The sequence below is a fragment of the Anarhichas minor genome, unplaced genomic scaffold (genome assembly GCF_050575085.1).
Source record: "Anarhichas minor isolate MPS153535 unplaced genomic scaffold, ASM5057508v1 ptg000033l, whole genome shotgun sequence".
Lineage (NCBI taxonomy): Eukaryota > Metazoa > Chordata > Actinopteri > Perciformes > Anarhichadidae > Anarhichas > Anarhichas minor.
In genome coordinates, this window is record NW_027466479.1 from 5,544,747 (window position 1) to 5,567,268 (window position 22,522).

Below are 22,522 nucleotides of genomic sequence, written 5' to 3' on the forward strand. Positions count from 1 at the left end.
TTTCTTTCTCCACAGGAAAATACAGCTTGTCCTCAGCCCAAACAGTGACCAGGGAGGGGCACAGCAGAAGGGGAGGTTTTTTAAAAGGGAGAAGACTTCAACTCCAACACATCCTGGATGACTGTACGGGCTGAAGACATTTTGTTTTTAGAGTTTATGATTATTTCCCGACATGCAGCGGCTGTGAGACTGGACACTGGTTTGTTTCCTCTCTACATGTAACACGGATATATTATGAACCTCACTGTGTTGATAATTCGGGTGGTCCTGGTCTTTGTCGACCCTCCTGACTGACAGACACAGATAATGTGACCGTCATGCCCGTTAATAACCACACAGAAAGGCTTTACGGCGGCAAACCGCTACACTCCCTTTGAAGTGGCAGCTTCTCTTTATCTAACTGGTTCTATATAAAGCAGTAGACCTCATTAAAATCCTCGATATGTCAGACTGACAGCTCATGCAGCGGAGGTGCGTTCCCTGCCGGGCCACTTACCCCGCTTAGGACCGGTTCTCATCGACGGCAGAGGCTGGGGGAGCGATGCGACGCTCGCTTCCTCCGTGCGTGTCTCGATAAAGCTGGAAGTATAAACACTCCTTCGTTCACGTGCCCGTCTCTCTCCTCTCGCGCTCGGGGACCTCCCGGCAGGTGACCGCGGCCTTTTCTCTTTCCTGCGCTGCGCTAAAAACTCAAAGTTAAATCTCCGCAGCTCGCCTCGTTCCTCGTCTCTCTCTCTCTCTCTCTCGCCGCCGCTGCCCTCTGACGTTGTGGAGGAAAGCCCCGGTCGGTGACTCCACGCCGTAGACAATACGGAAACCCCACCCCGTGTCGTCACCGCCCCTCGGGAACTTCGTTTACGAGAAGAAAAACCGAGACGCGTTTATGGGAAAGAGGAGTCAAAAGGAAACTAACTGAGAAGTGTTTTTGTTTTGGTGATGAAGTAAACAAAGAGCATTGTGTTCAACTCCAGGTAGCTATTGTGTTTTATCACTGCACTTAGCAGACAATAGTATCTGGAGGTGCTCTGTTACAGTAAGCTGATAATGTGTTTGTCTGCTACAAGTTCAGACATGTCCTGAACTAATGATTTACTAAAGTACTGTACCCAAGTACAGGTCTGACCTAACTTACTTGAGTATTTCATTTTATGCTCCGCCACAACATTTCAGAGGCAAATCTAGTAATTCTTATTTGATTATTTGACAGTTTTAGTTACTTACTTTCATAAAGGAATCAGTTTATACAATTTCAGAAAGATGGGAAACCTCTGATGGTTTAATCAAAAATAATTATTGAAAGAGTTAAAACTAATATCAAACAAAAAAGCTTTACAACTAAAAAGCTTTTTCAAAAATGGCAAACAATTTGTTGTATCAAGACTTTTCTTTGCAGGATCCCAAACCCGAGGTTGTGACCCACTGGACTGAAGAGAACTAGATGTGTATACAGCATTTAAACTAACTCCACCTGGAGCAGCTACATTAAGATGCTGCTTATGCACCGATGTATCAGTATCAATAATGGAATTCATTATATCACTAACGGGTGATGATTTTCTGCAAAACACACTATTTTTTACTCTTAATTAATTCAATTCTAAAAGGATTTGCTGTTGTTGCCTCAAACTTTAGTTTAGAAAAGCAAGTAATTAATTAGCAAAAAGCACCGGACACACATTGAAACAGGTTGGCTTTTGCAGTTGCTCGCAAACAAACACGTCTTTCTTTACCGGGACAACATTATCCATCCTCGTTTCACTTTGACTAAAACAAAAGCAAATCCAACAGGAGGTGTAATAAGAATTCTCAACTCCAAACAACAACAAAAGAAAGAAGCGAAAGCTGCACAAAATGGGATGATTGGACTGTAGGAAAGCATGAGATTTATTCGAAGGAGAAACATGAGGAACATGAGCCCCACAGCAGCGCAAAATACACCTCGACTTCTAATAAGTCTAAGGATTTCCTATATTTTCTGATGCCCACCCCCCGACCCCCTTCGTCTGTCCACCCACCCGAGATCTTTTGCCAAATCCAATCCTTCGCCTGGGGGGGGGATGTGGCAGCTCAGCATTCAACCAGCTGGAAGAGAGAAGGAGAGATAGAGAGAGGGGAAGAAAAGTTCTGGGTGAATTACAGAGGAAATGAAACATGACTAATAACATTATTTTGTTCTTTTAAATGCTGGAACTGTCGAGAGCAATGGACGAAGAAAATGAGTCCCGTCCACCTCGGAGTGTAACTTGGGTGCCAGCGCTCCCATTTAAAAAGTCACGTTCATTTAAACGTGAACAACACAAACGGCAAGGTGTCTAAATCTACACATTCACAGCTTTCAATGAGCAATAAATACAAAGAAACTAAGGCATCAGTGAGCACAGAATAGAATATTAAAAAGGGAAATTTAGCATGAAATCGTCTCGTTGAGCTGAACAAGAGACTGAAATCTGCCTACTGGGCCTCCCTGAACATCTGCTATTGTTTTTCATCACAACAACCCCAGAGAGAATAAAACACATCAGTATTCATGGGAAGGTGCAGGTGACACGGTGTGCATGCGAGATGTTTCCACTGAACACTAACAGCAGGTGACTACAGAGCAGGAACACTAGTAGGTCAAGGAGGAAGAGAGGAAGAGAGGAAGAATACCCAAAAAGCCCAAAGTCACAGGAGAGTTCAGAGGCAGTGTTCAACAGTGTTATCACGGGAGGGGGAAAGAAATCACTACTTCTGCTGATAATTTAACTTTTTTTTTCCCCCACAACTCCGATTGTGGTAGTAGAATACTTCTATGGGACAAAACACAGTAAGCTAGTATTCTAAAGTCCCCGCCTACGGGACAAAAAGAAGGTAAAGAGACACCTTTGGGAGCAGCAGGAACAAAAGCCTCGATTCAAAACGTCTCAAAAGGTGAAATTGACCTTCAGCTCGTCTCTTTGAACCAGAGACACAGACTTCCTTTCTCTAACTTTCAATGTCACTGATAAAAATGATTTAAGTATGTTGATCCACCTCTGAACTCTGAACATTTCCCGGTTATAACAAACTTCTCATTAGGTACAGGGGACTTACTAAAAGACATGCTCTACATTTCAAAACTAATTTCTTGCAATCCCATTTTTTCGTTAAGCTATTTTACAGGTTTGTAAATGACGATCGAGATTAAAATGACCGGCGCTCCCACTGATGGATTCTGACGCGTTCTTCTGAGAAATGTAGCTTCTCACGAAATTCCAGAGAAGACAGACGGGAAATCACATGCACGACTAGGAGGAAAATGACAGCTGCATGTTGCAACCGCAACTTTGTAAACCTCGTAAAACCAGAGACGGCGTCGAGCCACAGTGAGCCGACGTCACACACTGGAAGGTCATCAGGGAAGATTCAGCTACTTCGGTGCTTCACGGTGGAGTGCATCTTCATCTGACAATTAGCCGGAACAATCAAAACGCAGAGTTCATTTTCAGCCAGAACAGCCCCTCAAACGTCCAACACAGGTCATTCATGGAGTCCGAGAGAGAGCGGTGCGAGGAAGTGGTAGATGAAGAAAGGGACACATGGGGGGGGGCTTCATTTGAAGCCCCTGATTCTGGACTGAGCTGGAGGTCTGAGATTAAAACCTCGAGAGATTTTGTTATGCGTGTCACAAAAGTTTAAAAGGTTTTCAAAGTCTGACACTGTGAGCCAGCTCAGATAAAATAACTGCCTATATTTGTATATTTGTTCAAATTTTGGCAACTTAGCACTGTCAAAAGTAAGCCGAAGTAGCAGGTCCTGGTTACGATGTACCCCTGTGTGTACGGATAACCATCACTGGATTACTTTCATACTGAAGAACACTTTAAAACTTTAAGCATGTTCTGGAGTGAAAAAGAGCATCTTTCTCTGAGTGTTTGAGTGGTGTTATGGGCATTTCTTTGCACTGGGCATGACAGATAATGATGTTCTCAAAAAGTGTAAGACACACTGAATCTAAAAAATGTGGATCATGACCAGGATTTACCAAGTACTAACTAAGGGCAAAATTTGACACAAATTGCGTTGTTTCTGAATTGCCTCCATGAGCTGTGTCACAGCCAGCAGGCCTCAGTTTGAAACCAAAAATTAGTATTCTGCATTTCTTAATTTAATGCTAGGCAAGCTACAAATGTTGGATTTTAGGTTTCATTAATTGGCGTGTCATTGAAAACCCAACTGCTTCCTCTCTCAGTGCCACAAATTAGAGCTGAAAAAGACTGGCAGGCTGGACGATGCATGTCTCATGCTTCTAATGTATTTCTACCTTTAAAGGAAGTGAAAGAGTAAGGAATGTAGCTGATAGGAAGAGGGTGAGACACTCGGGAAGAGAAAAGGGCAAAGTCATCGATTAAACAAGAGCAAACCTGTCCAGTGAAGGCAAACAATATGCAACGAGCGGCAACATTTATTACACCTTCCGGTGAACAGCATCTCTAGAAACGTGCATGGCTTTCTGCTCAATGTCACAACAGTGAACCTCATCTCTACGTTAAAGGCGCGGTGCTTAGCTTGTTTTGTGTCTACATGGTTCCCTTTCAGACTTGATTTGGCGATGAAGAGCAAAAAAAAAAAAAATCCTTTCCTTGGAATCTTGTTTCCCAGTTTGACGCCCAAATGGTCTAATTTCAATCCTTTCCGTTTCTACAACAGGGATCACACTGGTGGAACATTGTGCATTTTTCTTGAATTGCAGATGCCACACTGAGCCTCCGTCTTCCGCGTTTACACCTCGCAAAGTTACATTTTGTTGCCACTGTGACACATGATCGACTCTTGTGTAATCTCCACCCATGAAGGGGAAAAAGAAGGAAGAACCCGTCGGAAGGGAAACGAGAAGGATGGAAAAAAGGTTTTTTTTTAAGTGAAGAACACTTGGTCTTTACAGGCGACGGCTCGGGCGGGGATTTCCGTGGCGTCGGAGAAGGCGGCCACGATGGAGGCAAAGACGACGTCCGGGCTCTGGGCGGCGTTGATGGCCGCGTGCAGGCCCCTGGCACTGTAGTAGTTGACCAGAGGGACGGTCTGCCGGTGGTAGGATTCCAGGCGGGAGTGCAGCGCCGTCTCGTTGTCGTCGCTGCGGCGCATGAGTGGCTCGCCGGTCAGCTGAGGGGAGGACAGGAGAAAACACACGAGGAGAGGGACAGAGAGAAAGAAACAGACTGAGATGGTGAAACCTGTCCTATCAGGTATCGGCCAGACCCGACCGATCCATTCAGCCCCGACATGTTACCCAAACATGAAAATGATCCCGATGAGTTTTAAATCTGGGAAGAAGAGGGCTCTGGTACCTGATCTGTACGCCAAACCTGTTGACTCTTTTAAATCCACATTTCCTGGAAACTCCAAAGGTCACATTTGAGCACAGACCATATAGCTCTCATTAAGTAAAGTTCATGTGCCGAATTGGTCCTCACACTTTCCTCCTAGAATGTTTTATTTTCTTCCCATTACTGTGAAATGCTGCTTAAACTACCACAAAGTGAACACGTAATGTGCTCCATCAATTACCTGCCTCTGCTGAGTAAAGTCAGCCATGGGAGATGAACATCTGAACAGCAGCATCACTCATTTAATACATAACCTTAAAATGAAATCATTTCCGCAAAACAGTAAAACTCTGATCTGTCATCGCTCTCTCTCTCTCTCTCTCTCTCTCTCTCTCTCTCTCTCTCTCTCTCTCTCTCTCTCTCTCTCTCTCTCTCTCTCTCTCTCTCTCTCTCTCTCTCTCTCTCTCTCTCTCTCTCTCTCTCTCTCTCTCTCTCTCTCTCTCTCTCTCTCTCTCTCTCTCTCTCTCTCTCTCTCTCTCTCTCTCTCTCTCTCTCTCTCTCTCTCTCTCTGAAATGCCAAAAATAATCTTGAATAAATAAAGCCAAATTGTCTCTACAGTGGTTCCTCCACCAAGCTGAACTTTTCTCTGATGTCCAAATGAATGAAAACAACATCTTCTCTAACTCAGTCTCTTCACGTACAGTACGTACAGTTACTTATTTTTGGTTTGTCCTGATTAAATACAATGAATCAAAGGATGATAGCTTTTAAACAGAAACACCTCAAAGTATAAAGTGAGGAGTAAACATTTTATACATTCAGATTGCATCAAAGCACTTCAGTCTGAGGTTGGCTGATTGTCACCAGTTTCCAGCTTGGCTGTGGTTTTAGGTAGGTGGCACTTGAGCCAAAAGTGGTTTCTAAGTGGGTTGATAGTGAAACTACTTACGTCATCCTTCATGGGCTCTTTGGGGGGGTTGAACTCCTCGTGATAAGAGCGGCCACTCGGCTGATGAATTAGTCTGAGGAAACAGGGAAGAGGAGGAGGACGGGACAAGGACGGAGAAGAAGTGAGAGAGCGCAGAGGAGGACAGACGAAGGTTAGACGGCCACAGTGACTCACTAACTACTTAACTGTCCTTTTCACATCCCACATAATGCCCTCTCTTCTTTTTGGGCGTGTAAAGGCAGCAGGCGGCCACCTCCTCGTCCTCACAAAGGACCCCCGCGGACAGTAAGATGGCTCTTTGCAAACTGCCCTCTATTCACTCTGAACACTGTGCCGCCATAACAAACATGAAGAAAGGATTTCACAACAGCACTAACACAGCAGACGTGTTCAGACCTTCATCGTGAACACGTCTGCCCGCTCAATGTGCTGAGTCAGCGTCAAATCAGAGCAAGGCCTGTTATGTTGAACAGGTTCAAAGCGGTTGTGTAAATAATGACTTGCTGCACGGCGGGGGGGAGCTGGAGAGATGGAAAAGTACTAAGAGACAAGGAGACGCTGCCAGTTGAGTTTTTTTTAAATGTTTGCTTTCACTACAGGCCTCAACCTGTGGAGCTTACATAAATGCATCAGTGCCAGGTCAGACCACAAAGAGTACAGAAGAGCTGCATCACCAACAGGTTGGCCGGCTTACTGCATCACTCTCTCTCACACATAATGCACACTTAAACAAACGGTGTCAGAGGAGAACCTCCTCTTCACGAGGGTCAGTCTTACTCTCACCCTTCACTCAGTCAATGAGAGACACACAGAAAAAGGTTTTTTTCCTCTCTTCTGAGAGGTTGAGGTTGCAGGTTGCAGGTTGCAGGTTGCGTCGCAGTAGAAACCCCCTCTGCCATCGTCTCTTTACGCCCGGAGCCTCCCGATAGCGCAACACACACGGTTTGAAATTGGTCAATGTCCCGAAACTATCTGAAAGCACCGTGTGGGAAAAGTGAGGTCATCTTTCTTGACATTGACAATAAATCTTCACCATTACCTCCTGTGTGTGTTCCTGTAAATGTGAGGGTCACTAACGAGCTGTAGCTCCATTCTAACACACGCGTGTCCCTTTGGAGACTCGTGATAAAGTAGCGTATAAAAATACAGCGAGGCACTTAGCGGAGTTCAGGACATTTCATCAGGGACAGACACAGGGACGTCTTTAAGGACTCAACCTGCGACCCCCTCAGACCACCTTCTTAATCGCGTGACTTCCCGCTCCACTTCCCTCCGGCATCATCTCACCGTCCCAGACTCTTCTGTTCACGTGAATCAATCTACCTGCTGCTTCTCATTCAAAAGGAGCAGCAGCATCCCGGTAACTCATGAACTACTGTTGTGCCTGAGAAACTCAAAACAGATTGGATCCTCTGCTGGATGATTCGTTCCCCCTCAGGCCGGATCCTACCTGCCACAGATCCTGCGGACCAACAGAGAGTCATCAACGGCGAACTCGATCACCGAGTCCAGGTTCTCGTGTCTCTTGTCCAACAAGTCGTCCAGCTGCAACGGACAAACGCAGGAGTCAAACATACGACATGACTGATGTGTTGTTCAGGCTTTTTTTCTAATAATAGAAACAGCTGGATGTCTACAATGTATTAGTTACCGAGTGAAAAATGTAATTCTCATAGCACATGGCTGCATTTATTTTTACTTTACACAATTTGTCTCTCATTCACACACGGAATAGTTTAGTTTTTTAATTAAATGAAAGACAAAACGATGCCTTCATTTGCATCATATTATTAGAGACATGGCTTTATTCATTCATATATTGGATCATATGCAAGTAAAAAAAGATTTCTTTATATAATAAAAACCTCATTGAAGGACAAGTTTTGGACTCCATCCGAAAAGCTTCCGCTATAAAGCAACGCCAATGCTTTTTTGTGATTGATATTTGAGAAATAAAAATAGTTTTTAGTTTCATCATCATGCATTTAATTAATTCGTCAGTTGATTAAGAGATGTACACTTTTTGATCCTTTAAAAGTAAAAATACAGCTTTCGTATTCAAACTGACAGCAAAAATATGTAAAGCGGTGAAACAGTTTGTCTTGCTAGTATCGTAGCCTCTCTTTGAATTGTGCTGATAGTATGAACGGTGCAGTACGATCTTTATTGCACTTAACCTTAATTTAATTAAAGTAATAGTTGGACATTTTGGCAAATAGGATTATTTCCATGTAGAGAGCTGGATGAGAAGATCGATACCACTCATGTGGATTAATGTGGAGCTGGAGCCGGGACAAAGACTGGAAGGTCCAGAATGCACCTGACAGGACCTCGAAAAGGCACGATTATCAGCAGGTTTTAACTTGTCTGTTTAATGTGTACACAAGACCAAATGTAAAAACAAGTTGGAACTATTTCTCTCTGGGAGCAGTGATTTCCTGTTTGTTCTTCATTTCCGAAATTGTCAAGCTATCCTTTAAATTTCTATTTTGCTCTACAAGTTATTCATGCACTGCTGCACTCCATTTTCATTAAATTATTCTACTCGGTACAGTTTCGTATAACAGCAGAAAGCGACGGCGTCGGATGAAATCCTAACCATCTCTGCTTGTTTGACGGTGCGAGGGAACCCGTCCAACAGGAAGCCCTTCCTGCAGGGCGGCGTGTCCAGGTTCTTCTCTATGAGCTCCACCACCATCTCATCACTGACCTGCAAGTGAACCAAAGACACTTTTACTAAATGAACATCATGTCGATTGAAGATGACTTGCAACTAGAGATTGAGACCATAAACTCATGTTTACTGAGGTAACACAGTAGGGTCATTTTCTCATAGACTTCCATACAATCAGACTTCTATCTGCAACCAAAGGAGTCGCTCTATGTGTATTTTGGCCTCCACTAGCAGACAAGTGTTACTTTTCTCCAAACATGGCCGAGCTCCAACTTAAAGGAATGCGTTTTTTCTCAGGGAAATCTGGTCTGCTGTCTTTCACTTGTGTGTGTGTGTGTTTAAGCCATTTCAGCTGGAAATGTCACTGAGGACAAACAAAGCATGAGACGTGATGTCACGTGGGACTGAACATGAAGGGCTGCAACAGCGCAGAGCCTCGGAAGGCGAAGAGGGCAGAGAAAGACAAACACACAGAGAGATGGTGTGAAGCAGAGGAGCAGGAAACGTTACCAGCTTGCCGGCATCCATGGTATTCTTGAGCCTCTTGCCGAGCGCCGAGCCCGAGGCCACCATGGCCCTCAACATGTCTCCGGTGGCCAGGTGGCAAACACAGTACTGCTCTGCTAGCCGGGGGGCCTGCAGGGGAGGAGAGGGATTCTTTTATGAGGGAAAGTGTTAAACTATCACCACCAACCAGACGGACGAAGAAAACGTTTGGCTGTTCTATTTTGTTCTGCCCGCTGTTCTGTCAGAGAACCAACCACCTGCATTGTTGGCCGCTAGAAGCACGAAAGCAGTTTTGGCTGCGAGACCGAAAAGTTTCCAGCGGCAGAGATTTATAGTTATGCAGGACAAGCCATAACTATATGAACCTGATATGAATTTAGCAACTTTAATATTTTGCACACGGCTTCACCTGCAACATTGCATGAATCATATCGAAGCAAGCAACATGCAATACAACCAGGGCTGAAACTAAAGATTTGAAATTATTTCTGGGACAAATCTAGATATCGTGACCGGCCTACATTCTAAATAAAATCACTCTCGTCTGGCCAAATGCAAAGACGATCAGTTCACTATAATGCAAGACAAAAAAAAAATAGAATGTTTAAAAAAATAACTTTATACATCTATTAAGTGAATAAGAGAAAGGTTGCTAATGTTTTCTGTAGACTGATGAAGTGAATCTTCAGAGTGGGACTCCCACAGAGGGCTTTACTGAGAACTCTCAAGACTGAAACCAGATCAGTGTTAAAGAAACAAAGAGAAGTAATGCCAGAGCGGTCGTCTGTGCACTTCAACGTGCACGACAAGATGTCACACAACAGACATTCATCTCTTTTTTTTGTTGGCAACACTTTGGGTTTTTGTCTCCAACAAAGTTTCAACACAAGTCTGACTGATGTAATCATGAAACTGGCTCATAAATGGGGCTAAAGGCAACCATGTGCCTTTAAGAAGGAGCTTGTTCTCCACAGTTATCTTCACCATCCTGCTCGTACTCCTAGATATTCTACAGATCATTCTATTTTAATATCAGTAAATGTTTGGAAAATTGCACAATGCATTTACCAGCTTTAGATTCCACAGTGGCACAACGTTTATCCCATTCTTAGAAGACCGGCTGATCGACCTGAAGCACTGGTTTGACCAGAACACATCCCGCTGAACTTCCCCCCTGAGCTCTCTCTTTATTCTCACTTATTTCACATTGCTGTCAAACGGATTATGATGATGAAGGGGTCCTTGGGAAGTTTTCTCCTGAATGAGAGGTCCCTGGCCCCAAAGAGTTTGAGAACCCCTGATCTACATCGTGGTCACTGCGGCAGCTTTGGTCCCAGACATTAAGATAAATAGGGAAGAAAAAAACGTTTATTTTCAATATCAGTTAATCGGTTGATTATTTGTGATAAATCATATAGTTGATCAAATGTCAAAAACAGTGGAAATGCCCATCACAACTCCCCAGGACCAAAGATGCATCTTTGAATTATTAGTTGTGTCTGACTAACAATGTACAACCCAAAGAGATTTCATATTTAATGATAGAAAACAAAGAATCCTCACATGTGAGAAGCAGGAACCATATTCTCTTGAAAAACTAAATTTGTAGAATTAACAGTTTATTAAAATTGTTGCCTTCTTATATTAAATCAACAGGTAATAAATCCACAATAACATTATACAGATATGATATATCTATGCCACTACAGTGTATACTTGTACTTATACCTGCACTTTATATTTTGGTGACTGCTGCTGATGTTCACACTGCTCATACCTTGACATATTCATTTCATACTGTTCACTTCATAATGTTAATATATTTTGTATGATATATCATATAACATCATGCCAGTCTTTGTTTAACTGTGATGAGCATTGTAAATGTTGTATGGACGTTAATTGAATGAATAAAAGTTATTCATTGACTATAAACAATAACGGAAGTAACCTTTAGAGGATGCCCTGCAATTAACCTTTGCTGCAGCAGTGAATAAGGTAACATTAGTAGATAGACAGCAGCTGACAAAGGCTCACTTTTGACAACAGGGTTTTAAAGTAGCTCATTTCAGACTAAACTGCGTGCATACATGCATATTCTAAGTGTCTCTGATACTAATGAGGTTGTTATAATAGTTCACTTCATTATGAAACAGCTGTCCAGCTGCGTTTCTCTGAGAGGTGCAGTGACAAACGGAACCAGGTAACGCTGAAGCCGGGTGAAATCACGTTAGCATTAGCTAGCACTGACACCGGTCCGGCCATGCGCTAACGGCTAACAGCTAGCTCCATTAGCTCTCTCTTTCTCACCTGAGTCCCCTTCCCGGCTCCGGGTGGTCCGAGCAGGATGGCACGGATCCCCTCCTGCACGTCGGCTATCGCCTCCTTCAGTTGCGCGCTGGGGGCCATGTCTGGACCAGGAGACCACCAGGGCAGAAACTTTAGTGAAGTCTGTCCGAGTCGTCCTGGTGACACCTCAGCCAAGTTCAGACAGAAGAGAAAACGTCTCCGCCTACTTTCTGCTACAACGGTTAAACCCCGCCTCTACTGGGAAATGCGGTGTTTTGATTGGCCACCCGACTGCTCTGTCAAAAATCGTGCGCGTTGATTGGATAACATCTGGGTGACGCTGCGTTGTGTAATATCCGAAAAGGGCTTCAATAGGGAACGTGGATTTATTTATTGTATTTTATTACACATCAGTGCTCTTATTGTTGATATTTCTTCTTACATTCGTTTTGTATTCTTGTTATTTATCATAGATTATTTATCTTTTTATTTTTCCCCTGGTACTCAAGGGTGAAATTGAGAAAATGTCACAGATGTCAAATTAGAGAAGTTATGTTGACTTCAAGACTTCAATGAAATGATTTATTCTTGATCCTGGCAACATAAAACAAATCCATTCAAGGTTCAATAACTATTGAGAAAACTCTGACGCTTATGACTATAAGATACAGTTTGAAAGTTCATTAGAATTTGAGTTATTTATTTATTGGCAAAATGATTTATCTTTTTCTAAGAACAAAACATTGCTATTATATTATGCAGTAATGGTATGCATTTTGCCCCTGCAGAAACATTATAGTAGACTTTACCAACTATGTAGGATGCTATGTTAAATATTACTATATAGGACGTCTTTATGAGGCTAACTTAGCATTTTCCCTTTGTTTAATGGTGAGAAATCATTCAGTAGTTATGGGGAGTGAGGGCAATTTCTGGAATCTGTTTCGTTTTTCTGTCATTTTGTTTTCCCCATTTTCCACTTAAAACAAATCTTTCAGTCCTGTCGACCCACAGTTACAAAAAAAACCTCATCACTTCCTCTATGAAAACCTCAAACTAAATTTAAAAAAAGCTCAAACCCTGATCTATATGTGACTTTCCTGTTACAGAACATAAATGTCTTCAAATTACCCAATGACTAAAAACAACTTTTGCAACACTTTATAACTCCCTCCCCATCCTCAAATCAGACAGCAATGTGAAACGTTTATTTAGTTCCCTTTTAAAGTCACTGGTGATCACAGAGATGAAATGTCTGCGGCTGATGTTTTGTACTCTGATGTAATGTTCACAAGAGAGAGGGGGAACACTAATGGTGACATGGTAGCATTTACATCCCTCTTATTTATAAGAATGCTACCAGGGCTTTCTCAGAAATACCTCCAAGATGTGTCGGAGTTGAAGTGGAATAAGAGTGTTTAATCTCACACTTTATCAGAAGTCAGCACGCATATCTGCAGCTCATTCAACAGAATGTTTTGTGTTTCGGGACCGCTTCCTCACCGCCTGACTCTCAAGTCAGGATCTTGAGCACTTTTTTTTAACCACCCTCCTGGTGGGTAAAATAAAAAACACATTTTACGACGATCCGTTTGTCAGAACAAAAACCTGCATCCTTCAACCACACAGAGCTTTCTGAGTGCTTGGTCCAAAAAAAACTGTATTAGAAATGTGTATTCTTTCTTGGAAATACTGCATCCTCAAGTAACTTTAGGCTTTGAAACCACATTCAATGTTTGTACTTTAAATGTACAGTAATGTTAGGAGCATGCATTCTATGTGGAAGGTTAAAAGATCATTTAAAGGCCAAAAGCTGGGATTTTAAAAACATATACAGTAACTTTACCAGAACTTAAGAGCAGCATCAGAAGCAGTCGGTGACATGCTGAAGTAAACTGAACAAAGAGCATTTGTTTTCGACTGACTGCGATCACACCTTATTGCAAATACATGGTTAATTTTTCCTGTTTTGTGACAGTGAACTGCAAAAGAAGAGAGAAACCATCTCCAGTGAAGAGAGGATGTGGTGACAGGGTCAGGTAGTTCAGAGAAGAAGTCACGGTCGAAGTGAAATGAGGAACCGACCATGAAGAAGAGCCACATGTGTCTTTTGTTTAGTCATCTGTTGTGTGTCAAGCTCCATGTCTCCCGTTAGTCTCCTTCTTCCTGCCGTGGAGCTTCGTAGGCTGAGTGAAGTTTGTCTGCGAGTAATCATATTTGTTAGTGCAGAGACTCCCTTGCTTTGTTTTAATCAGCTTATAAAAACATGGAACTTCTCAAAAAACTGAACTATGAGCTTGATGCTGTAGGAAAAAATCTCACATAAGCTTCATCAGCTGCAACGTCATTTTAAAAGTGTGTCACATTTTGGATATTAACCCCTCATATTAATCCGTTATGTTTCTGTTTTGACTCAACTGACCGTGAAAGAGTTTTGATCTCATGTTCAGGTTCTCAACTCAGAGTCCATCCAGACGAGAGTAAAAGTGGCCAGAACCTCAAGTAAAAATACGCAAGTGATGGATTTCTTACGTGTTTGCATCCTCTGATGATGAACAAAGTGTGTTTGATGTGATCTATTCTCGTGATGACTCATTTCCAGAGTGTGAAGAAGGCTATTATTTCTCCACCAATAAGTCAACCTGGGAAGAGAGCAGACGTGAATGTAAATATCGAGGAGGAAATCTGGTTAAGACAGACAGCAGAGAGGAGCAGGGATAACACACTAGTTGCAAAAGTTCACAAAAGTAAAATACGAGGCGGTTGTGGGCAGACGACTGGACACGAGGTTTGACTGTTCAACTCCTGTCAATTTCCAATGTAAAAGTTACTAGTTTTATTGAACCAGTTCTTTCTGTTCCCAACATCTCAGTTTGGAGTTTTGGCGTAACGATGAGCCAGACGACTGGAAAGGAGAAAATGAGGAGTATCCTGATGGAGAGGACTGTGTGAGGACGGGGGACCTGAAGTGTTGGTTCCATCATGCTGCGGTGCGCCTCACAGACAAACCGGAACAAACTAGACATTTAAAGTGCGTCTGAAGTCTTGTTCTGTCCGTTAAACTCAGTACAGGATGCAGAATGTGGAGCGATGTCATTCTTAATACAGCAAATGACTAAACAAGTAAATGCAAACATTACCTCTTGAATATGTTTACCAACATTATAAAGTTTGTGCAGAATTAACCTGATTTTTTCTTCTTCATTTGTGCTACAAAAGCTCGAGTCACCTTTAAAAATGGATTGAACTTTTTTAACCCATAAACTTTTTTTGTCTTTTCCATTCGTTTGTGACTTTAGAGCATTTAAAAAAGAGTGGGTGTATACAAGAGGCAGAACAATAGTAAACTTTCTAAGTCGTTTTTTCTTCATTTTTTAGATATGCATAATAATAAAAAGGTAAAACAAGAATAACTTCAATATTTTCATTTATTGAAAATAAAAATAAGTAAATCTCGAGCATCAACATTCAACTGAGACGAATCAAAAACCTGAAAAACAGTAAAATTGTCCTGTTATAGCGTAAACCTTCCCTTCTTTTCTCTTTTAAAAGGCGAAAGACATCAGTATCAGTTCCACACAAACACTAACATGGCTCAGAGTGTCAGGGTTGTAAACAATGTGGTGGAGCCCCTTAAAACGTCCTTATAAAGGAGGTCTGCTCAAGTTCTGTTTTAACTTAACCAGAACTTATTGTCAATCTGTCCCGTTTAAGAACGACGCAGCTTTGTTCTTATCCGAGTTCAAACCGCAGAGAGATTAAAGTAATCCCAAAACATGGCTGTGAGTTTTCAGAAGTTGGTAAAACATTCAAACTTCTGATCTTAACCTGCAGATGACTCGACTAAAAAAAGTCTGTTTTTGTAGGTTTAGGTGTAGGTTTGAGTTTGAGAGACATCATTTCTATATTTCTATTTAATGGAATGTATTTCTCTTTAGTGTGTATACATCTTTAAATGGTCAAATTAACCACAGTTCTCCAAAAAAAAAGAAAAAAAAAAAAAAAAGGTCCTTCACCATTCCGAATCCTCCTCCTCGGGTATGAACAGCGTGTCACCGGACGTCTGCCGGTCCACAGCTCCTCCATCTTGCCCCTGCAGCTCTCGGACGGCCAAAATTCGTATGAGCATGGCCTCCATGGTGCCGTCGTCCAGAGGGGTCGGGGAGAACCACAGAGGGCTGTTGGGAACGCAGCGGCGATCCGGGTGAAGGTAGAACAAGTCGGCGCGCTGCCTCACCGACTCCGAGCTGGATGGAAGGACAGAAAATCACAAAATAAAAGACGGTGGATAAGTTTAGACTGACAGCTGGTAAAGATCAGGAGCTGATGTAAACGGACAGACTGATCCACAGCTGACTGTAGATACAGGACGATGCTTACATAACATACAACAAGTTCATAAGTAATTATGTTGTGTTGTTATGTGTGAACTAGTCTACATGGAAGTACTCCGAGTGGTACGGTACAAACTTTAAGACTGATGATAGCTACTAAAGGTGAAGGACTTTACCTGGACTTGTTTGCAAACAGGGTTTAGAATTAGAATTGTTCAAAATGTACACTATCGAGTACAACAACACAGAGGCTCAGTAGTCTGAACCAAGACGGCAAACTGTATTACTCCTTACAACCTTGACCTTGCAGCGCAGACCAGATCCACTCCTTATGTTCTTACCTTTCACAATAAAAGCCCTAGACATATACACTGCGTAACTGCTTTTTAAATTCACTCAATAAAACTAAATACAGTAGCTCACAGTAGCTGAGGCGATACAACACACACAATAGGATCCTCTGCCTGCGCAAATCTAGTCGCACCTCTTATTGAAAGAGTGAAGCAACCGTCGCAAATCTGCATCGCTGCCAGTAATAGTTTTGATGCAAAATATTCGCATGAGAGTATTTCACATTTTTGTTTCATACATACGTCACACCCCCGGTGTGTAAAGGCCTTGAGATTAGACTGTTATCTGTTATTAGACCGAGTACAACTTCTTTAGTTTCTTCTATTTTACGACAGTTCAAAAAGCATGAAGACAATGGAGTAGAAGAGCTGCTTATTTTTTATAAATGCATTTTATATATTTTTTGAGATGATTGAATTTACAAAACAACTGACACAAAAGACAGACGACAGTAAACTGCAACACAACATTTAAAAAGGACACATTGTTCACATAGAAAATCCTCCAATGATCTGCACTTTTTATATAATAGTTAATAGTTAATAAAAATCCCAGAAATATCTTAAATCCCATCAGCAGGAGAGGAAAAGTAATAACGTAGATAAATAGTGAATAACACGACTGAACTAAAATACATCGAAAATAAAGCTACGAACCACTTGGAGAGGTAGAACTCGTAGAGTCTGACCGGACAGCGGAGAGGGTTCTCCGTGTTCTCCATCATCTCCAGGAAATCCTCTTTACTCTCGTCTCTCCTGCGCTTCTTAGCAGGAACTCCGTCTGCATCTGACAAACACACACAACTTTCTGTAAGTGCAATATAGCAACCCAAATGTGCATGTGACAAAAACACATTCCTTATGTGTATTACTTCATTTTGTGTTGATTTTGGCAGTCCCTTTTGAGTCCCTTTAGAAAAGCTCTCATTTTACTGCAGCAGGGTCTGCATTAAGAATAACTAATAGAAATAGACAATCTTCTCTCTGATGGTCTTGTTTACATATGTAGGTCATTCAGAGGCATCAGTATTAAACTGAGACCGTTTCATAACCAGTAACTTCAATATGCCATGAAGGGGGGCCAAAAGAGACGTCTGTTTCAGGGAAATGATCTTGTGATGTTCATCTTCTACATGTAAACTGCTTTTAGACAAAACTAAATGTACCTGTCTCCGCTTCGTTTGTGGATATTGGCGGGTAGAAGCGCAGGAAGGTGGTCTTGGTGTTGTTCGGGTTGGTTTTGGTGCGGCGCACGACGTGGGCGAAGGACAGCTGGTGGTGCTGCTCCACCGTGGTGAAGCCAAAGTATTTGCAGCAGAAGAAGAGCAGAGTGTTGAGGAGGACGAGGGGAGAGTACGCCCCCAGCTGTTTGCAGTCCCACAGAAACTCCTCCTCCACACGGGAGTGGATATAACCTGAAGAGAGAGGGAGAGAGAAGGACCTGTTGGGAACCCGCTCAATCCGAGACGATCAGAGGCCAAAACAATGAAAAAGACACGAGGACTCACCGCCGGCTGCCGCAGAGGGATTGAAACTCTTCAGGATCTTGGTGAACTTTGTGGCGAACTTGTTGTAGGTCAGATCACTGAAGATGTTCTCCCGACGGCCGTTATCAAACAGGTACTGAGGAGGAACGACGAAATAACAGTCAGACACAACATCAACAACAACAACAAACTGTGTGACCGTAGACACTGGTTTCTGAAGGTGTATCCTCTGCAGTTTGCAGAAAACAGAAGAAGAGAATGAAAAGCTACACCTAGAAGTTCACGGAGGATACTTTTCAAGGAACTAAAAAAGGTTCCTTCAGCCCACTGTGTTTCCATAGCGATCTAAAGACGTTTCATCTAAAAAATCATTTTGTTTTGCTGTGCACAAGCTGAAGCAGCGGCGCTGTGTGTGTTTTGACCAATCAGCGACGGTCATCCCTGCAAACCCCACCCTCAAAGTTCCTGCACTTTCAGAAGGTACTCTTCCCCCCCAGACCAGGACCTTTTTGAGGGGTATCCCCTGAGCTTAATTTAGCCCGTGGTCCCTGTGATCAAAACGCTACGAGTTCCTCAAAAGGTTCCTCGTCACTGGGGAAAGTTCCTGCGGTCATTAAAGGGGGCATGAATGCTGTGTGAACGTTTCCTGCAGAGGGCGCCGGTGCTGTACAGCTGTGACTCAAATCAGTCGCTTGTTCAACACAATGACTCTACATAGAATTGGATTTGGGGAAATAAATATTTAGTGTCCCAATATTCATATTGCATAAGCACAAATTATGCCCAATCATAAAATGTCATGAACAATAAAGAAAAACTGTTGCAATTAGAATTTTAAGAAAAAGAGATTATTATATTGTGTATTATGAATTGAGGCACATGATGATTATTTAGCCTCCTACACAATTTTGTCAACAAAATGTATTAAAAAAAAGATACATGAACAAGTCATATTTCAGAGTTTAATAAAATTTCATCCAAAATAAAAAAAGGACATAAACCAAAAAGATCTAGAAGGCAAGAATCCACATGTTAAGACAGATGTCTGGTGTGGGAGAGAAACATCACCCTGACACAGCCAGTCATAGCTAGTGGACTGTAAGTGTGTGTGTGTGTGTGTGTGTGTGTACAGTGTTGCTCGTCTTGCCTGTTGAATGCTGAGGCAGAGGTAGAACAGGCTGTCGGGGGAGTAGGGCTCTCCATCGGGTCGCTTCACTTCAGTGATGAAGCAACAGAGGCTGTCGCTCAGCTCGCTCACAGAGCAGCGAAGAACATCCTCCTTTAACATCAGAGCTGGAGCTAACAGAAGGAACGAGTCGGGAGAAAAGGGTTCAACACCCATTTGAACCTGCATTTGTTCAGCTTTGTTCCGGTAAAAACATACACGTAAATGACTGAAAATAAAATTGCATAACAAAAAAGAAAGAACAACATACAAGAAACGAGGTTGGTTTGTGTTTCCCTCCACTGAATCCACCTCTTCCAGGAGTCAATTCCACATTGACTCTTCAGTTTCGGGTGCTTGCTGGACACGACCTCTTCTCTTTGACAAGTCTCTTCTGTAGCCGCTCTGGATGACTGCTGCAGTTTACGACCCTTTGATGAAGAGGACAGACAAGATGACACCACAGAAGGTTGACACCACAGCTTCTAAACTCATTCCCCGGGTGGTTTGTTACCTTGTTCTTGTTGTGGACTTTCCCCGCAGTTTGTTGTGATGGCGGAGGGGCCGGTTCGGGGCCCGGTGAGCTCTGGGGATCCCCTCTCATCTCCAGAGGAGGAGGAGGAGGAGAAGCTGGAGGTGTTTTTCGGTGGCTGTGTGGTCGGCTGAGTGACCCAAAGCTGGTGTCAGAGGAAGAGTCGTCCCGAGTGTTGAAAGTGGCCTGATGATCTGAATCCAAGTCATCGCTACAGTTACTGCTGTGGTCTGGAAATAAAGATATATAGATATGTTATATTATATATATTATATAGATACTGCTAGCACCACTTAGCTAGCTACCCGTTACAGCTCAGCCACGGAGGACGCTTCAATTCAGGTTAGAGAACTCATGTCAACTGCACCAATCAGATGTTCCTCGTCCATTGTGGCGGTCGCGGCCAGTTAGGACACGGTGTCATGGGTGTAGTGTGTGTGATTTGTTGAAAATGAAAAAAAGAAATCACACAAAATACCAGTTTTACAGTGTTACTTTGTGTACAATGTATTTTTGAAATTGGCAAGTTTCTGAGAAATAAAAAGGGCAGCAAGCCTGTCAATTATATTTATGTAACTGGAGCATTTCTAATTTTTTTGTTTAACTTGATGTTATCCTTGACGTCACTGAGAATAGAGAAATACTTCTTTATTTTTTTTTTTTTTTTTATAGTATTTCATAGTATTTTATTGTGTCTTGGGATCTATATCTAAATTTCAAGGAAGCCCTGGCCAAAATGGCAGCAACATTATGTTACAAAAACGAACCAATATTTACTGGGAGAAGAAGAGTAGGAGCAGGCACAACCTCCCCCGGTCCGCTCACACAGAGATGCATCGTCCTAGAAACCGTGAACAACTTGGGAAACATACTGTAGGTGGGTGTAGATGAAGTTCACACTATTTGAACCGATGCATTCTTATGTGCTGGTGATAATGTGATGCAAACATTCATATGTTCTTCCTGTATATTTAGCATTATGTGTTCATGCGTGTATGTTTGTAATTGTGGCCTGCAGATAAAAATGAGCTCGAAGCTAAATGTGTTATAAAATATCAACAGTGCAACATGTTTAATGTTGTACATGGTCCCTTCTAAATAAATCAGATACAATATTAAAATTCAAATAAAAACCTCTAAAACCTGCTGTAACTCTTGTATGACACACAAGGATTAAATAAAGAGCTCGAACATAAAGCTCTCTTGATTCAGCCATTGCTTTTAGTTCATAGAGTCCTTCCTCAGGTGCAACAGTCCTATCACTTCCCTTCATGTTCATCATGTCTTACCCGATTGAGTGTGGATTTCTTGTCTTTGTCCCTTTTCTGTCACCACTCCGTCCTCTCTCTCCTTCCTCTCATCTTCCTTCATCTCAGACTTCAAACCGAGCTCTCCCTCCAGCAGGTCCGGCTGGATCTCCTCCTTCGCTGACTTCACAGTCGGGATGGGAAGAAACACGGGCACAGGCAGCTGTGGCAGGGACAGTTTGGGGAGTGTGTAAAAGAAAAATGTAAAAAAATACCCAACATGCAGTTACTTGCAGAGCAACTTCCTGATATTTGTATGTGATCAAGGTCGGCGAGAGGTATTTTTACATACCGGTAAAGGCAGGCACAGGGGCGTCGGTGTGTACTGGCTGTACATGTTCATAGGCAGAGGAACGTACATCGGCACCGGGACTGGCAGGACTATGACTTTAGGTACAAAGTTGTCTTCACACAACAGAAAAAGGAAACAGAAGCAAAATCACAGCCGTTAATTCAGGAAAGAGGGTACACGTGTACATCTGCACATTTGACCATGATGGACGCTGCTGATTAGTTGATATTTGGCAAAACTTTGGCCGAGCATTTAAAAATCCTGGTCGTCATTCTTACCCGTCTGTGACTCTGAGTCGACAGTCTGTGTCGTACAGGAGACTCCTTTGTTGTGGACCAACGGTGTGCAGAGCATGGCTTTGTTCTTCAGCTCCCTGGGGACGGTCTGAACACTGGCCTGAAGAACAGACAAATAACGATCACACTATGTGCTTCAGAGAGGACACGAGTTGGTTTTTAATAAAGCCAACAGAAGGATGATAACCGTGGGGAGGACTGTGTTTTTGAAGTGAAACTTACATGTCCAACGACCTTTGTGTGAATGTCAGGAACAGAGACTGTGGAGATATGACAGAGCTTGAGTCAGAAAGACAAAGACGTCCGCAGCAACTAAGGCTACATCCACACTATGTTTTCTTTTTAAAATGCTAAACTTTTGCCACTTTTGTCCACACTACTCTGGCGTTTTATAAACCCTAACAAGAGTTTTAAAACTTCAGGATTGCATTTTCGTCTGAAAGGGTGGAAGTGGTGACTTTTGAAAACGCGGCCGCAGACGTCCATGTACGCTCGCAGTTCCCTGATTCGCCACGCTCCTATCACGTGACCTTTTTCCATCAAAGAAACAAAAACCTGTGGTCAACACGGATGACAGGCGTAACAGTTCCACCTCGTCGTCGATCCAAGTGACGTAGTTTTTTTCTGCAACTAAGCAACCAACCTCAGAGTAGACAATCTGCTTCCTGTATACTGGCACGTGTATGCCCAGTGCACGTGAACGGTCATGTGATGTGCGTTTTCAGGCGTGTTAGCGCGGACCCGTCCGGGGATTCTTTCTTAAATCTGTGCTAAAATGCTATTGTTTTGGTTCTTAAAACACCATTTTAAAACACAAACAAATGAGCGTGGATGTAGGCAAAGTATATGAAGCATCTTCATTTACCACAATCAATAACTTTTCTCCAGTAAGTGCAAACATGTACCGTGCTGTGTAGAGCTGTCAGAGGCACTGGGCTGCCGAGCCAAAGCGCTAGCAAGCGAGATGACGTTAGCGATGACGGGGGAGGACTCAACTGTCCCTGAAGATCTAGGAGGTGAAGAGACTGCAGGAAGGAGACCAAGAAGGAGTCAC

General features: G+C 42.7%; 4 protein-coding genes across 9 annotated transcripts in view; 1 reads left to right on the forward strand and 3 right to left on the reverse strand.

Annotated features, from left to right (window-relative positions):
• Nucleotides 1-788, reverse strand: part of LOC142965290 (E3 ubiquitin-protein ligase RNF19B-like) — a 29,456-nt gene extending 28,668 nt beyond the window's left edge. The window contains exon 1 of the mRNA XM_076106153.1: nt 497-788. The gene's annotated coding sequence lies outside the window, so the exon portion shown is untranslated. The remainder of the gene's footprint in view (nt 1-496) is intronic.
• A 1,078-nt stretch (nt 789-1,866) lies between these two features.
• On the reverse strand, nt 1,867-11,914 carry ak2 (adenylate kinase 2). Of its 2 annotated transcripts, none has more exons than XM_076106068.1 (7): nt 11,727-11,914; nt 9,420-9,545; nt 8,835-8,945; nt 7,686-7,780; nt 6,236-6,308; nt 4,902-5,121; nt 1,867-2,082 (listed from the first exon to the last, which is right to left on the reverse strand). In XM_076106068.1, the coding sequence occupies exons 1-7, from the start codon at nt 11,823-11,825 to the stop codon at nt 2,075-2,077; spliced, it is 732 nt and encodes a 243-aa protein (XP_075962183.1). In that variant the 5' UTR covers nt 11,826-11,914; the 3' UTR covers nt 1,867-2,074. The 2 variants fall into 2 exon arrangements, with proteins under 2 accessions (XP_075962183.1, XP_075962184.1); XM_076106069.1 differs by lacking the exon at nt 11,727-11,914 and adding an exon at nt 10,614-10,749.
• A 1,042-nt stretch (nt 11,915-12,956) lies between these two features.
• Nucleotides 12,957-14,746, forward strand: illr4 (immune-related, lectin-like receptor 4). The gene is given in 5 exon segments (XM_076105983.1): nt 12,957-13,020; nt 13,961-14,022; nt 14,156-14,207; nt 14,308-14,501; nt 14,540-14,746. Coding segments are annotated over 5 exon segments (579 nt in total).
• Nucleotides 14,747-15,115: 369 nt separating this feature from the next.
• LOC142965335 (uncharacterized) overlaps nt 15,116-22,522 on the reverse strand; it is a 34,565-nt gene continuing 27,158 nt past the window's right edge. For 4 of the 5 annotated variants that reach the window (XM_076106240.1, XM_076106242.1, XM_076106239.1 and 1 more), the window contains 12 exons: nt 22,374-22,493; nt 21,691-21,728; nt 21,451-21,568; nt 21,173-21,285; nt 20,863-21,043; nt 19,556-19,803; nt 19,313-19,472; nt 19,024-19,175; nt 17,898-18,012; nt 17,556-17,804; nt 17,047-17,176; nt 15,116-15,952 (listed from right to left, as the gene is read on the reverse strand). In XM_076106240.1, the coding sequence (XP_075962355.1) occupies nt 15,718-15,952; nt 17,047-17,176; nt 17,556-17,804; nt 17,898-18,012; nt 19,024-19,175; nt 19,313-19,472; nt 19,556-19,803; nt 20,863-21,043; nt 21,173-21,285; nt 21,451-21,568; nt 21,691-21,728; nt 22,374-22,493 (1,859 nt within the window). In that variant the 3' untranslated portion in view covers nt 15,116-15,717. The remainder of the gene's footprint in view (nt 15,953-17,046; nt 17,177-17,555; nt 17,805-17,897; nt 18,013-19,023; nt 19,176-19,312; nt 19,473-19,555; nt 19,804-20,862; nt 21,044-21,172; nt 21,286-21,450; nt 21,569-21,690; nt 21,729-22,373; nt 22,494-22,522) is intronic. The other variant, XM_076106241.1, reaches the window with a different exon arrangement.

Bases quoted from the DNA above. Each gene is read 5' to 3' on its own strand.
- ak2 (XM_076106068.1), bottom strand. From the start codon at position 11,825: ATGGCCCCCAGCGCGCAACTGAAGGAGGCGATAGCCGACGTGCAGGAG. The intron at 8,946-9,419 runs GTAACGTTTCCT...GTTCACTTGCAG, and splicing joins CCATGGATGCCGGCAAGCTG to GTCAGTGATGAGATGGTGGT. The intron at 7,781-8,834 runs GTTAGGATTTCA...TGTCCGTTGCAG, and splicing joins CCGTCAAACAAGCAGAGATG to CTGGACGACTTGTTGGACAA.